This window comes from Cucurbita pepo, chromosome 1 (assembly GCF_057944985.1).
Source record: "Cucurbita pepo subsp. pepo isolate OVF chromosome 1, ASM5794498v1, whole genome shotgun sequence".
NCBI lineage: Eukaryota > Viridiplantae > Streptophyta > Magnoliopsida > Cucurbitales > Cucurbitaceae > Cucurbita > Cucurbita pepo.
In genome coordinates, this window is record NC_141798.1 from 19,106,638 (window position 1) to 19,122,143 (window position 15,506).

The window sequence follows — 15,506 nt, forward strand, 5'->3', positions numbered from 1 at the left end:
AAATCGAATAGTTATAAAATCGGTTAGTAAATCAGCTTATAAGGAAGTATATTGAAAACAACGAATGAATGTCGATATCTTGACACCGCTTCTATATTCCATATAAGAAATGGCACTAGAGTCAAATTTGCAAGTCTCATTTATCCTTTCATTATCCTAGAATTAGAAAAGTGGGTCCAACGTCTAAAAGTCTTAATCGGATAATTTGCTAATTAAAAGCCTTGAAAATTTTAGTCTAAAACATCTAATTTATCTTTAAAAAAGGATTTGAGTCTAAACATTTATGCATTGGTAGGCTGTTGGGCTTAACCCAACACCTTACAACACGAGCTGGAACATTTATGCATTGGTAGGCTGTTGGGTTTAACCCAACACCTTACAACACGAGCTGACGGCAGCCATGCACTACATGTGTCCGCATTCTCGAAAGCACCCCTCTTTCAGGATGGTTCACAGCACCACACCAATCCATCTCGAACTTGGTGATTAAATTCTACAACGGTGACGATACTGTAGGGGAGGTTATGCGAAAAAATAGCTCGACGCCAGAATGATAAAATAATAACTATCCAGTGATCATTGGAAACAAGAGTTCTTTCTTTGGCAAGAAAAATCAGTTTTAATCCTAGAAAAGCTGACAACAATGGACATGGACATGGACATGGTAATCTTAAAATCACAAAATAACTATTTGCTCAGCTTGAAGACAGTCAAGTTGCAATGTAAGAGTTATGTATTGAAATCCTCTCAGGAAATTTCATATTTTAACAGAATAAGTTAAGGCTTCACACTGAAGTTGAATCAGAGCTGTTGCTTCCCATGGAACTTTGTTTCCTTTCGGCCTGAAGCGATCGACACAACGATTCGAGCTTTTCTTTCTGATTCTTGGTTTTCTCCAGCTGTTTCTTCAAGCCTTCCCGCTGCTCAACCAGAATTTAACTCAAAATACAATACTACAGTAATGTAAAGACTGATTAAGCTCTTAAGTGCACTTAAAATGCAGGACCAAAGTTTTTTAAAGCTCTAAGGTGCAATAGCCTCTCCAGAGACATAATAGGTGCAATGTGCCAAAAAAAGTGCATACCGTTCTTTTTGTGAGATGCACTATATATAAGAACATACATAAGGAAGAGACAGCATGGTTCTAGTTTTTAACTAATAAAGAAGAAAAAACCGTAAAGGCAAGGCGCTAGACCTACGCACACACCTCACGGTGCCTTCCAAAATACCGCTCAGGACAGTGAGAGCCTAGTCTACATAGTGATTTAGTTCACATAAATCTGACTCTAGTCTGTTGTACAGCTATGTGAAGCACATCATTTGACTAATGAATAGGGAATGTCAATGACAAATGTCTGAATTTGTTATAGTTCAAACCAAAGACCGTAGAGATTCAAATATGTATCTTTAAAACAGATTATTAGCGATTCAAATATGTAACTTTAACAAAAGATTATTAGCGCTTAATGAGTTAATAAGTTACGCTTAAGTTGACACAAATAACTACAGATGAAACAACTACTTTGGAATAACAATGTGACATGCGGTTTCCAGAAATGGCAACATGCCCACTCAATAAGGCAATAAGGTACATGCATTTATGATATTGAGTTTATATCTGCATAAATTAAGATGAAAGCAAAACAAGCATAAGATGAAGCGTAAGGCTTGTTTGCAATATGGTCCCATTTACTTTTAAGAACAATAATACAACAAACATTTATTTGGATAGTTATCTTTTAAATGCTTTTTCTTTTAAAATGGCTCGTCTCGTACTTTAGAACTAATGCCATTTTTCTTCCTAAATCACGAACTTGCGATTAATAGTATTTTCAGGTGCACACTCACTTTAATCTCTACCAGCCACCCAACCATTATTTTTTTTTAAATAGAGACAAACAACTGTTTTTGAAACAAGGAATTACTGTTTGATGTTGCCAAACAAATATACAATAAAATTATAGCGAGTGTAGGTATACCTCATCAAGAAGCTCAATAAGAGTAACGTCTGATTTCTCACATTTGCTCTTCAAGAATGAATTTTCCTTCTTGAGTTCCTTGATGGATTTTGTCATCTATATACATAAAAAGAGAGACAGACTAAACAAATGAGGAGAGAAGAGCACAAGTAGATAGTAGTTTAATCAAGTGTATCGTGCAACAAGAAAGCCTTTGGGGACCTTTACCCCTCTTTAGAGAGAGAGAGAGAGAGAGAGAGAGAGGTGAGTGGGGGAAGAAGAGTTTACCTTCTCAATTTCTTGTTTGAAGGTTTCAAATACCTCATTGCTTTTTAATAATGCATCCTGTAACATTAATCAGTACATAAACTAAGCTTAGGTTAACTTGGTAAGTCATTCCATAAATGACGTAACGTAATATCATTAGAAAAAATTCATTTATATGAAATATGTTTCTAAATTAATTTAAAAGATCACTACCAAACTCAAGCCCTACTTGGAATTGTTGAAACTTTTCTCCATCAGCTGTTAGTTGTAAACGCAGATTTTTTTCTGTTGCTAATAATTGTGAAATTTGCTCTGCATATGATTTCATTTGAGATTGTTCCTTAATCAGTTTCTCCTCACATTGCTTAGTTTTCAGATCAGCAATCTGAAGTTCTAGTGTTTTCTGCTTCAACTGTTTGTTCATGTAAAAACATTATGAATCAATTCAGCCCCACAAAATAAATAGTTAAACATGCAAGGTGTACTGATAGAAGTGTAAACTTTACCTTCTGTGCAAATTGCTGTTCGGAAAGAGCAAACTGGTCAATTAGTTGCTTCAGTTTATTCCTTAAGCTGGATGTATACAAAAAAATTGGAGAACCAAAAGAAAGAAATGTTATTTTTATAATTCAAGTCCTTATTAACTATTCAAATAATTTTTTAATGGGAAAATCTATCATATTGATATTGTTTACTTAAGAAACTAAAGTATACTAATTACTCAAAGATAAGTACAAGGAGAGGTCCATGGACAAGGGAGGAGAAATTATCAAATGACTATAAGAATGTTGCTCTTATGAACAAATGGTTCTGCCAGTCTAGAGCCCTGTAGCACAAGATTTTTGGCAAGTTTGGGGATCACTCGAATGGTTGGGTATGTATGCAAACTTAGAAGAGCTATTGTTGTTATCCCAGATCCTCTACCCATCGTTTACACCATCGGCAAAGAGATCGGGGCATTTGGTCCTTTTGAGTCTACAAAGATTCTCTCAAGCAGTTCAGTTTTTATAGACACCTCTACAATTCTCAGTATTATGGAAGATGCGTCCCTTTGAAAAAAAAAAGGTATTGAGGCAAAGTTACTTCCTAAAGATAATATCAACCACCATTTTTACTTCTAGAAAATGGTAGCATGGCATGCACTTATAGTAGTTCATGCCTGGGCACACGGTATTCAAGGTTAGCCTTCACACAAGTAAGATGCAAAAACAAAAATACTTGTCTATTTTAACTATTTTAGCATAAAATGAACTTCATCTTACGTTTCATTCTCTTTCAGCTGGGCAAGGCATTCATCCTTTTGCTCTTCTAGCTTAATGCTAACATCCTGTCAAATAATAACCCAAGTATAGATTTGCCTGTTAAGTTTCATCAAACAATTTACATGCATCCTTAAATTTAGTTTTATCATTATCATTCTGTTTGACAGGAAACGCTATCAGTTCTATGAATAGGTAACTGGAAAGGAGAAAGGACAAATAGCAGGTCCAACGATTTATTTTCAAAACAAGATCAGAACTTGCAATTGTTCCCTCAAATTAATTAAACAATTCTCACCTACTGGAGGAAATGTAGATATAAAACCCATTATATCTTTAATTGTTTTACAGTTTATAATCAAGTTACTCGCACAAAATCATACCTTGATTGCATCCTGAAACTTGACTGATAATTCAGTTCTCAGGCTCTGTCCCTCAGTTGAGACCCGTTTGCATTCATCCTATGTTTCATTTGCGTAGATATTATTATTTATTAGAAGGTAACTTATATAGAAAAAAAGTAACGATAGAGATGTTGAACGGAGAAGAAAACAGGTATACAATGGAATTCAGATAAAACTGGTGACAGATCAAGAAGCAGAGAGACACATACTGACATAAATACCCAGTCAATACCATACACATCAACTGGAACCTCAATTTCTATATATACATACGTCGAAGTGTCATATTAGTTATTAGCTTTCTCATAACAATTTAACAAAAAAAAAAAAATAAATAAATAAATAACATTTGAGACCAAATTTATAGATTTGTGGAAATACTATAACTAAATTGAAATGAATTTAAGTACAAATCAATGTTAAGAACCACCAAAAATAACCAAGGCTAGAATTTTAATGAACAAATTAACTTTTATATGGATAAAAGCTGTAGATCATACCATTAGCATTTTGTTTTGACGCTGCAACTCCCTGCATAGTGACTCCAACCGGTCCCGGACAACAATAGCTGTGATAGGAGATGATGACATTACAAATCCGTAGCATGCAATTCCCAAATTAAATATCATTGAAAATGCAAACCAATTTGAATAATGCAAGGACAGAAGAAAAATTTCCGAAGAGAGAGATGATAAATGAGATAATGTTATCATGCTATAAGCATGTCCAAATCTTTTGCCCAAATAAAATAAAGAATTATTAACTCCTACAAAGTTTTATTGACCCCCAAATAATTGAACATAGGTGGTTTTACAGTAATATAGCATATGCAAAGACAAAGAAAAAAGAAAAAAGAAAAAAAAAAAAAACTCTGCAGTAGCAAAAAATAAGACTGATCTAAAGTGCAGCAATGTGGATTATCTTCAGTCTGCTACAACAAATAGGTAGACATTCTGATGGAAAATACAGAAGCAAGTCCATTCATTGCCCATAGGTCAGATAAGAAAGAAAACTTCCATTTCCAACAAAAGGCTGAACCCAGAAGCTTCACTGAAGCTATATATGAAAAGAAAGTAAAAACATGAAAAAGAGGCTCACTTAGCTTAGAATTTGCATTAAAATTGAGAAACCTTTGTTGTCTTTTTAAAACAGTTGACAGACATCCAAACAATCTAATTGCAATCAAAGTTCATACTTCTAACTTCACACTATCTTGTAGGTATAGTGCTCAATTTGTTGTTAAAGACCAACGAATAACCAACATACATCATCATCTGGAATAAATTTCAAAAGAACTTGAAAATCAGACAATTGAAACAATAAAACTCGTCAAGAATTTTCATTCACATCTATACTTGCCTGCATCTCTTTCTGTAAGAACTTGGTGATACTTTAAAGTAAATTCAAGAAATTCCTTTTCTGTCTTAAATGTCCGCTTTGAATTCTTGCGTTTGACTTCAGCACTTTCCTGAAAGTTATGCACCTTAGTACTCCCAACAAAATTGCTGACCTTTAAATAGGATGCTGAAGACACGGGAAGTAAAACATAGCCTTCTATTCAACCAAATTCAGTCCATGGTAAATCACTGCAATGCTCCATGGAAAAACTCATTGTCACATCTTTTATCTAACAGGATAACTACCAGTGAGAATATTTATGAATGAGTTAAAAAATTATCATGACTTTTATACAACATTAGTTGCTACAAAGCATTGTCAATTACTTGTCCTTCACAACTAACAACATTCTTGAAAAGTAGGTGTACCAAAGCATGATGGGTTTTGGAGCTTCGGTTCAAAAACCAAAGAGAAGGCAGGACTTCTTTTTGTGGAGCCTAATAGCAAAATGCTGATAAATATTTTTATATATGAGAAGAGAGATAAGTTTCCATTATAATAAGAAGCAAAGGAAACAAGAAAGCAACTTCTGATATCAAGTCCAAGAGCTAACATTGGAAAATATTTACAAGTACTTTGGGAAACACAACGAGTGCACATCAGTTGTACAAATCAAAGAAGTGACCAGGACGTATTAAATTTCCTGAATCTTGCAGAAAGCGAAGAAATGCAGAAATAACGTCAAAATAAATATTACCCATGCTAAAATGCAACGAAGCAAGCAATGCAAAATTACTCACAGGCTTTATGTTTTTTGCACCTTCAACAACCTTTGTTGACAATATTTCCTTCTCATGTGTTGCGGATGCATCTAAGTCACCACCTGTGATGGAAAGAAGTAATAGAAGATAATAATGAGTACACTTTGCCAACAGGAGCAGCAAAACTGTGAGCTACATGCCTGTTTACGCGCATCCCAGCAACCGACTCATACTACAATATTTGACACCGAAAAAACTTCTAGAACATTTAATACTCCAGGTAGTTGACTTGTATAGTTTGAACTCAACCTCGAATACAGCATTTACACCTCGATCCATTGAGCATTGCACCCACAGTAATTGCAGCAAACAAAATTGAACACATTAGTAATTAGATGATAGTGTCCTTCTCCGGTAATTGGAACAGAAGACTCCTAATCACTTCTTTTTTGTCACCAAAGGAAACAAACCAACAAAAGGTTGGTGTTACAATGTAAATGATCCAATATTTTATTGGCAAATCAAAACTAGATTTGCTAATATTTTCGACTAAACTGATTCATATTAAACGAAGGGAAAAATCTCTTTTGGCATCCTTTTCAAATTATATTGTCCGATTTCCTGATCTCAGCATCCCTGCAAATCTCTACTTCTCTTTTGGTCTCATTAGCATAGGCGTATTGTCCCCTAACTTGCCAACAACTGTTAGCATCCAACAGCATTTCTTCAATGTATTGTTTTTCTTGCCAGACAAAAGCAGGATGAAACAAAGGAATGTCATGTATCCATTAATTCAAAAATGCGGACCGCAAGGTAAATAAACTAACCCTTCTCTGATTGGTATCCTGATTAAGAAAGATAATAATAACAAAAATGCATACGGCAAGGTAAATAAACTAACCCTTCTCTGAACTTTGAGCTTCCTCTTGAGCTTGTCCTTTTATTTTGCTGCATCCAGACTCATCAATTGAAGTCTCGTTAGAAGCTTCTTTAACATTAAGAATGGCAGTTTCTGCTTGTTCCGTACAGCTCTTATCAGCCACCTTTTCCAAACCCTCCGAATTATTAAATTTTTCTGTCTCAGATAAAGCAACAGGAAAACTTTCTAACTTCTGGGTCTTCTCTGTTTTGTACGGTTCAGTTTCAGAAGTTTCCACAATCTCATGCCTTTGCCTATTGGAACAATCAGATTCTGATTGAGCTTTGTATATGCAATCTAATGGCTTCGCTTGTTCAGAAATTTGAGCTGAAGGTGTTTGAGTTTCTGCGGAGCTTTCAACAAAATCATCCAGCGATGAATTAACTTCAGGAGGGTGATTTAGACCTGGGTTCTCCATACGACCTACATTTTGTACAATCGTGATCAGAATTTTTATGCAACACCATATGGGAATATCATCACATGATTGGTCAAAAACAAAATTGAAATCTAGAGCTTGCTATCAATTTTGATTTAAACGAGGTACACTTTTAACTACACTTCTTTAGTAACATCAGGAACTTGGTTCTAGACTCTTACTTTTAGTATGGGAATAACGCAACCTTGTCTACCCAGCAGGTTGAAATGTTTTCCCGCTAAATCAGAACCAACACTCAATCTTGGAGTACTTGTCTCACGACTTCTGAAGTATTAGAAATTCAGGTAGTCGTTCACCATCATCTTGTGCTGGATGTCCTTCTGTCCCAAAAAACAAGATGATTCATTTCAACTCCTCTTATATGAGCATCATCTCAACACCACAACTTCTATGAACAAATAAACCGTCATACGGTTTAATCCGACCTCCACCGATAAAGCTACATACCTAAATCGAGACCTTGGCTAAACATGCTGCTCCAGGAAGAAAATAGCGAATGCAATATGTTTGTAAAAGCATGCCATACATGTAGCCTTAAGAAACCAAATACAATAACAGAAAGAGTCAACCAAAACCTTAGATTACAGGAACAAGAAAACTTCAGCTCAATTTTCAATTTTCAAAACTTGCAGGATAGCACGACGCTTATATCCTCAAAACCCTCGCAAGATTCAAAAGTTATGGAGAAGCAACCATTTCCTAACTAGAACAGTGCGCCACATGCAGTTCGCTACATTTTCCAAATAACCAAACGGAAAAACAGAAAGAAAAATAAATCCTATCCAGCAAAAGGAGAAGAAATCCGCGCAGTTTCTCTAGAATTTTGAAGCTCGCAAGTAGAAAAGCGAAGAAGAAAATGAGAGAATTACCAAGTTGCTTGAGAACGGCGAAGTTGACACCGGCGGAGCGATCTACGGTGTCCGTGCAGTGACTCAGTACAGCCCCCGAAGCTCCCCGAACCGATTTCAATAGCGTCAACTTTTCTTTTTTATTTCTTCCCGCAATTGCCATTAGCGACGCTGTATTTACTGGATTTTTTTAAATAATAAATAAAGATACTCTTTTGTCCTAAATTTTTATTATAGTTCACTTTAGTTCCTAGTTTAAATTTTTTATATTTTAAAAATTTGGGTTGAATTTTGAATATAATTTTGATTTGGTCATAAAAAGTTTATGATTCTATGTATTTACTCCTAAGTTTTTATTTAATGTTCTTTTTTATTTTTGTTCGGGTTAACTTTTCATTAATTAATTTTAAATATTTATGGTAGAGATTTTCTTTAATTAATTTTAATACTAACGTAAGCATAAAATATGATCAAACAAAAAATAAACTCAAGTAAAAATGAGTTATTTTGAAATTTAAAAATTAAATATAAATTAAACTTAAAACTCGAGGATAGTCGAGGGTAGAAGTGTAATATATTGGAACTTGGAGTACAAATGAAACAAGTTTTTAAGTTAAAGAAATATGTCTAATATTTTTTTTTTCCTTAAAATTCCAAAACATAACGAGCGGAGAGATTTAAATTTCCAACGTCACGATTGAAGAGAGCATATATTTTAATTAGTTGAGTTATACTCAAGTTAGCGTGTAATATATCCTTAAAAAATGCAAAACATGTTTGTACACTTTAATTCTGTATCTCGTAGATCCTTAACTTATTCAATGTTCTTTTGTGTACCTGTTCGACATAAAATTGTAAGATTGAGTTCCTATCGACACGAAATCAATTTTATCTTAAAAATGTGGAACTTTGATTGATATCTCAACCCGAACCTAAACCTCACTTAAGGTTCGATGAAGCAAAAAGACAATCAAAAAAAATGTTCAAGCTAGAGATAACCTAAAAGATGGTCATGACAAGTGTAAGGGGCTGACCTTTTTCGATTACACTCCGGATTTGATTTCAAGCATAACATCATCAATTTGATCTCGAACTTACTCGACAATTTCGCAGTTCAAAAGCAAGTTTGCCCGTTCGGAATACAACCAACGACGAAAAGTCTTAACTACACAAGAAAAAAAAAAATGACATGTATGGGGTTAGCTTGTTACTAAGATCTTGTTGACATGAGATCTTCACATAGACACTGATCACTTGCAGCATGCTAAAGAACCAAGCAACTAAGAGCCAAAATCTAACTATGTGCACACACAAGAACAAAAAATCAGTGATGCTTCAGCTTCAAAGGTGGAAAATTTTGGCATCGGCTATTGTATCTCAAGAAGAGGGCTTTTTATTAGGTTTTTTCTTGGCTGTTCTGGCTATAGCATCGCAAATCTCTTTTTTTCTTTTGCTGTTACTGTTGGTATTATTGCTGTTTGTATGGTTCTGGTTGTTGCCACCGCCCGTGCTCGCCGAGCTCTTAGCATGAACTTCGAGGGCATCCTTAACGAAAAACTTCAACCTCCACAACGTAGTTTCACTCTACATGATGCAGCAATAAACTCGATTAATCATTATGTCATCGAAAAGTCACACGAAAGGAGCAAAGGGAGCGGGGAAGCATAGCGCATTGCGATAATGTAATTTACAACCTGTGCATCGATATCGAGATCGACCTCCACGGCAGTGGCTTGAAAACTTGGGTTAGTTTCTGCAACAATCTCCAACGCTTTGCAGAGATCTTCTGGAGACAATTTGGTGAGGGCTGCTCCAAGCTTTCTCTTTTCTTCAGTTGATATTTTTCTGAACCATACATTGATGGTATCAGTCCACTCTATCTATCGAGTGCAAGTCATTTTCTAATGTCAAAAGCAAATTAACCTCAACCACAAAATATAATGACATATCACTGGTAAAAGTTTTATATGGGGGCGCGCAACTCGTGCTAGTCAAATTCAAATACGTCAAAAGGGACCAACTCGACCAAATTCTGAATATCCTATGGAATAGGTAGGAGGGGAGGTTTGGATTGGAGAATAAGGGCTTTGTGCCTTAGACGGTCTTGTATTTCTCTTTGTGCACATAAGCCTGACATCCCTATTGTATATGGTCCAACGAGGGTGTGCTCTCCCTGTCTCGGTTTGAGTTTAGAGAAAGGAACCGAGCTGTGGTGTGGAGACAGGTTATGTAGTAATGTGATTGTGCAATTATACCAATCATTGTACCAGAAAACAACTTCGAAAGCTGCGTTTGCAATAACAAAAGAGAGAATGAACCTGCAGTTTTGCACGACGAGTTCTCGAAGCTCTTCCAGTTGCATATCTACCTCGTAAATCTGAAAACAGTTCATTATCCATGTTTAAACAATCTATTTCTTTTCCCATATAAGATAATAGGAAAGCAAAGGAAGTAGGCTATCTCCCGACAAACTTTCTCAAGATAGCTAAATCCTAGGAAAAAGGAGACAGCACACCTCATTACTTATGTCCCTAGCCATTTTTGCTTGAGCAGCCTCCTGAGCAAGCTGCATATCCAACAGCGCTTCCGCTTCCTCCTCTTCTCGTCTCTTTTCCTGGAAGGTGAGATCGTTTTAGAATTTCGACCATATTTTACCAGTTCTTTCAACCAAATGAAACCATCTTTCTCTCCCAGGCACCATGAATTGAATAAGGAATATTGATCCATTTAAGAACTGTTCTCAAACTAAACAAGTTACCTCTTCAGTGACTTTAGGCAGAAGTTGAAGCCATTTCTCCTCGAACTTTTCGAGCAAAGTCTTGGCCATGACATGAACATCACTTCTCTCTTCATTATATTTCATTGCATTCTTGAAGACTAATCTCATATCAGAACATATCTCTCTCACATTCTTATATCCAGTACCATCCTTAGCCTCCATTTGATTTTTAATTGTACTGAAGTCCATTGGCTTGTCAATTACCTAATAAATACAATACATATGTTACCTGAAGGATTATTCTAAAACCTAAATGATGCTAAAGTTTGCTAAACAATGCTCACGACTATTCGTATAAGAAGCTACCCTTGTTATAACACTCGTGCCTTATACATTTGAGGTAAGTGTGTACAAGATCGATACAAATACTCCATTTCTAAGATCAGAGACTCCAGCCAAAAAATTAGTTATGCGTAACCCAAATACCTTATTGTATCAAATGAATCTAATATCAATTAAAAAGCTAGATATTCAAGTTTCAAGGCATAGGACAGCACAAAACTAATATATACAGCATTTAATATACATTTATTTGATAGGGATATCGACCTCACCTCATAATAGTCGTGTAATCGAAGACCTTCCACATCCACTGGCTGCATAAAAGGCCAAGCCCACTTATGCTGTGATAACTGAAAATCAAGGGAGAAATATGTCGAAATGTGGCAGCTGTAGCAGTACGTTTTCAAATAACCCACTCCAAAGTGGTAATATTATATCATCAAAGTTCTTTTGATCAAACAGAATTGTTTATGATGACAAAGACACTTAATTTAGTGCAATGACAAGTTCGCCAGTACTAAGCCAATCCCCAATGTGAATGAGCGAACGCATGAATTTCTTAAGAAGCAACCAGAAAGTTCAACATCAGAAAGGCACCCGATGATGCGATAGCATGCAAAAACGAATGAAGGCAAACAACTAGCAATAGAGTAAGAAAAAAAATTGCCAGGGAGTTGATAACCTGACGCAAAATTGTCCCGAACTGCCGCATGAGTTCTTGCATTCTCTTTGCAGCTGCAGCTTCTCTGCGAGCTGCATCTTGCTGCTGCTTTTTAAGACTTGGAATATGTCTTTCCTTATCCTTATCCTTTACAACAGAGCTACCTTTACTACCGTTCGGCTGCTTCTTTTTCAATGTCAAATAGAACTGTTCTATCTCATTCACGTTTTGCTCAAGCTGCAAGGATAAAAGAAAGCTCAGATTTGACGAACTTGACGATAAAAAGGAATTTTGTAATCCTTATAGTTTGGGGACGTAAAGTGATTAGACTTGACATCAGTAGTTTGAAATTCAACAGAACTCCTAAGATTTGAATCTTATTCTAGATGATCTGTCTAGTAATTGTTGTTGTTAAAAATGCGATAAAGATATGAGACGAAATCTGCCCATATGTGGTATTTTACTGCCATGATGAATAGTAATCTTTCCTCCACTCAATTGTTCCAATCCCTTCCTTGTCATACATGTCAAATTACGGAGGCTATCATGCCACCTCTTAAATTGTAATTCAATGTTTTCGTCCCAATCATTAACGATACTAAAAATGTATTTTAAGGAATACAAAAGTATTCCCAAGATTTCATCTATTTTATGTTGGTAACACCTAGCAAACAGTAAAACTGCATAATTAGGTCTGCCAATGCATTTAGGTTAATGGTATATCATGTTTTACCTTGTCGACCTTCAGAAAAATCTCATCGACTTGATGCCTAAAGCCATCCACTTCTGCACCAACAGTATCTCCCACAACAAAATTACTGGCATCTGCAAATGCTGCATCCATGGGATCCATCTAACTCTGTACAACAACATTTGGTAAAAATGATCAACAAGGCAGCTTTTCGGCATGAAACCCATTGAAACGTGATGGTTCTTTAAGATTACACACACAAAAATAATAAGATGAGGCAAATCTTAGGAAGAGCATAATAAGAACAACAAATTAGAACTTCTAGAAAGAGATTATTCACAGAGATCGGTTTTTATACAGAATCTTTCCATTTTTAAAGAAAATAAGAATAAACAACGCGAAATTTCCTCACTGCAGATAGAACCCTAGCCCTACTTTTTAAATCTCATACACGCGATGAACGAATTAAGCAACTAAATAAGAATCATCACAAACTATAAATATGAAATCAAGCAAGAAAATCATGCAATTGATGAAACAGGATGAAGCAATTGATTATAAAGTAAAGAACAAACTGGATTTTCTTATTGCATTACCGTAGCACTAATTTTTCTCCAAAAAACAATGCAAATAACCCCCAAGTTAAATGGTGAGCTACTCTACTTCTATGAATCTAACTTCCATCAAGAGTATAATAAAAACGCGATACGTTCCACATGGATTGATCCTAGCTTTTCCAGTGTCCAATAATCCATAGAAATCCATACATTAGAACGAAGAGATTTGGAAGTCGTGTTCAAAGGCATTCAATAAAACATGGAATAACGAAGTTCAATGCTCTGGATGAGAGAAGAGTTAAAGTGTTTGAGAATTACCAACGGATTCGAGGAAGAAGAAGAAGACGCTAGTTCGATATGAACAGTCTGTTGCTCTCAAAAACCGGACCTTGGATTCCAAAGGGGAATTTGGTCTCTTAAACTGATTCTTTTTCTTTTTTTTTTTTTTCTTTTTCAAATTATAAGACGAAATTGAAATTTTAATAAATAATATTATTTGAATTTTTACTCTACACGAGACAAAATTTATATTTTTAGAGAACTCAATTTAATTTTAATTCCATTTTCTAATTAATATAAATATATACCACTAATTAAAAAATTAGAAGTTTGAAGATGAGTTGATTTTCATTTTAATTTTTTATTAAAAAAAAATTATTTATTTTTTTTGTAGGGATAGGAATTCAAATTTGGATCAGCTCTCTGTAATCAAATTTTAATACATATTTGTTTATAAATTGTTAATATAATAGAAATTATATTCAAAATTGAAATTATCCGATAAGGAGTTTTTTAAAACGAATATTTTTTAAAGACAAAATTAATGAAAATATTTTTTAATTTTACATTTTATCGCAAAATATCGTGAATTTTTTAAAATTTAAATAATATTCTAAACTTTTAAAAAAATCTACAATATTTTTAAACTTTAAAACTAAATTAAAAAACTATTTTTAATATTAATTTTGAAAATATGTTAATATTTTATTTAAAAAATAGAAATAAACTTTCAAAATGGTTTCAAAATTTTCCTTTTAATAAAAAATATTTTTTAATTTTCAAAACTTTAGTTAAAACCCTTAAACTTAAAAAAAAAAAAATTAAAAATACTTTTAATTTTTCTTAAAAAATTAAAAATAAACAAAAAACAAATTTTAACTTTAAAAAAATAAAAAAATAAATACACTTACCAATTTTAAATACTTTTAATTTTTCTCTAAACATAAAAAATAAAAATAAAAAAACAAATTTTAACTTTTTAAAAAAATACACTTACCAATTTTTTAACAGTTTTTATTAAAAAAAACAAATTTTAACTTTTTAAAAAAAATAAAAATAAATACACTTACCAATTTTAAATACTTTTAATTTTTCTTTAAAAATAAAAAATAAAAAAATAAAAAAAATACACTTACCAATTTTTTAACATTTTTTATTAAAAAAAACAATTTTTAACTTTTTTAAAAAATAAAAAAATACACTTACCAATTTTTTAACAGTTTTTATTAAAAAAAACAATTTTTAACTTTTAAAAAAATACACTTACCAATTTTAAATACTTTTACTTTTTCTTTAAAAATAAAAAATTATAGAAAAAAAAAACAAATTTTAACTTTTCTAAAAAAATTAAAAAAAATACACTGACCAATTTTTTTAACAGTTTTTTTAAGTAAGGACTGTTAATACTTTTTTTTTTTTTAAAGTCAAAGCCTATTAATTAAATTTGATACTTTTTAAACAATATTAAAAGTTAAAAAAAATATTTAAATATTCTTTTTAAAATCAATTTTCATCCAAAACTAATGTAAAAAAAATCTTCTAGATAACATCTTATTGTTTTTATATCATCGAGATAATTTAGAGTTATAAATCAATTTGAGTGTAAAATATCTAAAATGCTCTCAAAAATGAAATACTATAATTTATACAAAAATATAAGAAATAAAATAATAATTACAAAAATGTAAAGAAGGGAAACCAAGCTAAACACCACGAATCGGAAAAGCCAAGCAGCCAGGACTCACTCACGCACGAGCTATACAACTAGAAGCCGCCTTAGCCAACACTCTAACCAGAACCGACCTATACCTGAGAGCCCTAATCAGGCTCCATGGACTCATTTCTCCGCCGGTACCGTCGGCGGCAACAGTTGCCGCCGCCTCCCCCGGAACCACGCGGAACATCGGCGCCGGTGCCAGCCGAGCCTGTCTCCTCCGAATCTCGCTCAGTTCTGTTCTCGACGGAGTTCTCGTTAATCCAATCAACGCCATCGGCCTCCTCAAACTACTCCGCTGATATCCGAAACCACCGATTACAGGCGATGAAAACGATTTCGACCGAAAG

The 15,506-nt window shown here is 33.8% G+C and overlaps 2 protein-coding genes across 6 annotated transcripts; both read right to left on the reverse strand.

The window, feature by feature from the left end:
* Window positions 1-554: 554 nt before the first annotated feature.
* On the reverse strand, window positions 555-8,373 carry LOC111795385 (alpha-taxilin-like protein). Of its 4 annotated transcripts, XM_087116764.1 has the most exons (14): window positions 8,215-8,357; window positions 7,793-7,878; window positions 7,507-7,665; window positions 6,889-7,329; window positions 6,027-6,109; window positions 5,248-5,356; window positions 4,389-4,456; window positions 3,868-3,945; window positions 3,488-3,552; window positions 2,732-2,798; window positions 2,455-2,637; window positions 2,247-2,303; window positions 1,980-2,075; window positions 555-920 (listed from the first exon to the last, which is right to left on the reverse strand). In XM_087116764.1, the coding sequence occupies exons 4-14, from the start codon at window positions 7,322-7,324 to the stop codon at window positions 786-788; spliced, it is 1,377 nt and encodes a 458-aa protein (XP_086972890.1). In that variant the 5' UTR covers window positions 7,325-7,329; window positions 7,507-7,665; window positions 7,793-7,878; window positions 8,215-8,357; the 3' UTR covers window positions 555-785. The 4 variants fall into 4 exon arrangements, with proteins under 4 accessions (XP_086972890.1, XP_023533561.2, XP_086972891.1 ...); XM_023677793.2 differs by lacking the exon at window positions 7,793-7,878 and having other exon boundaries at window positions 8,215-8,355; XM_087116765.1 differs by lacking the exon at window positions 7,793-7,878 and having other exon boundaries at window positions 7,507-7,662; window positions 8,215-8,333.
* An 875-nt stretch (window positions 8,374-9,248) lies between these two features.
* LOC111795395 (transcription factor GTE6-like) lies at window positions 9,249-13,620 on the reverse strand. 2 transcript variants are annotated; one of them, XM_023677807.2, is made up of 9 exons: window positions 13,482-13,620; window positions 12,649-12,774; window positions 11,937-12,152; window positions 11,527-11,604; window positions 10,952-11,176; window positions 10,709-10,807; window positions 10,512-10,570; window positions 9,888-10,038; window positions 9,249-9,777 (listed from the first exon to the last, which is right to left on the reverse strand). In XM_023677807.2, the coding sequence occupies exons 2-9, from the start codon at window positions 12,766-12,768 to the stop codon at window positions 9,571-9,573; spliced, it is 1,155 nt and encodes a 384-aa protein (XP_023533575.1). In that variant the 5' UTR covers window positions 12,769-12,774; window positions 13,482-13,620; the 3' UTR covers window positions 9,249-9,570. The 2 variants fall into 2 exon arrangements, with proteins under 2 accessions (XP_023533575.1, XP_023533582.1); XM_023677814.2 differs by having other exon boundaries at window positions 13,486-13,599.
* Between the last annotated feature and the right edge of the window lie 1,886 nt (window positions 13,621-15,506).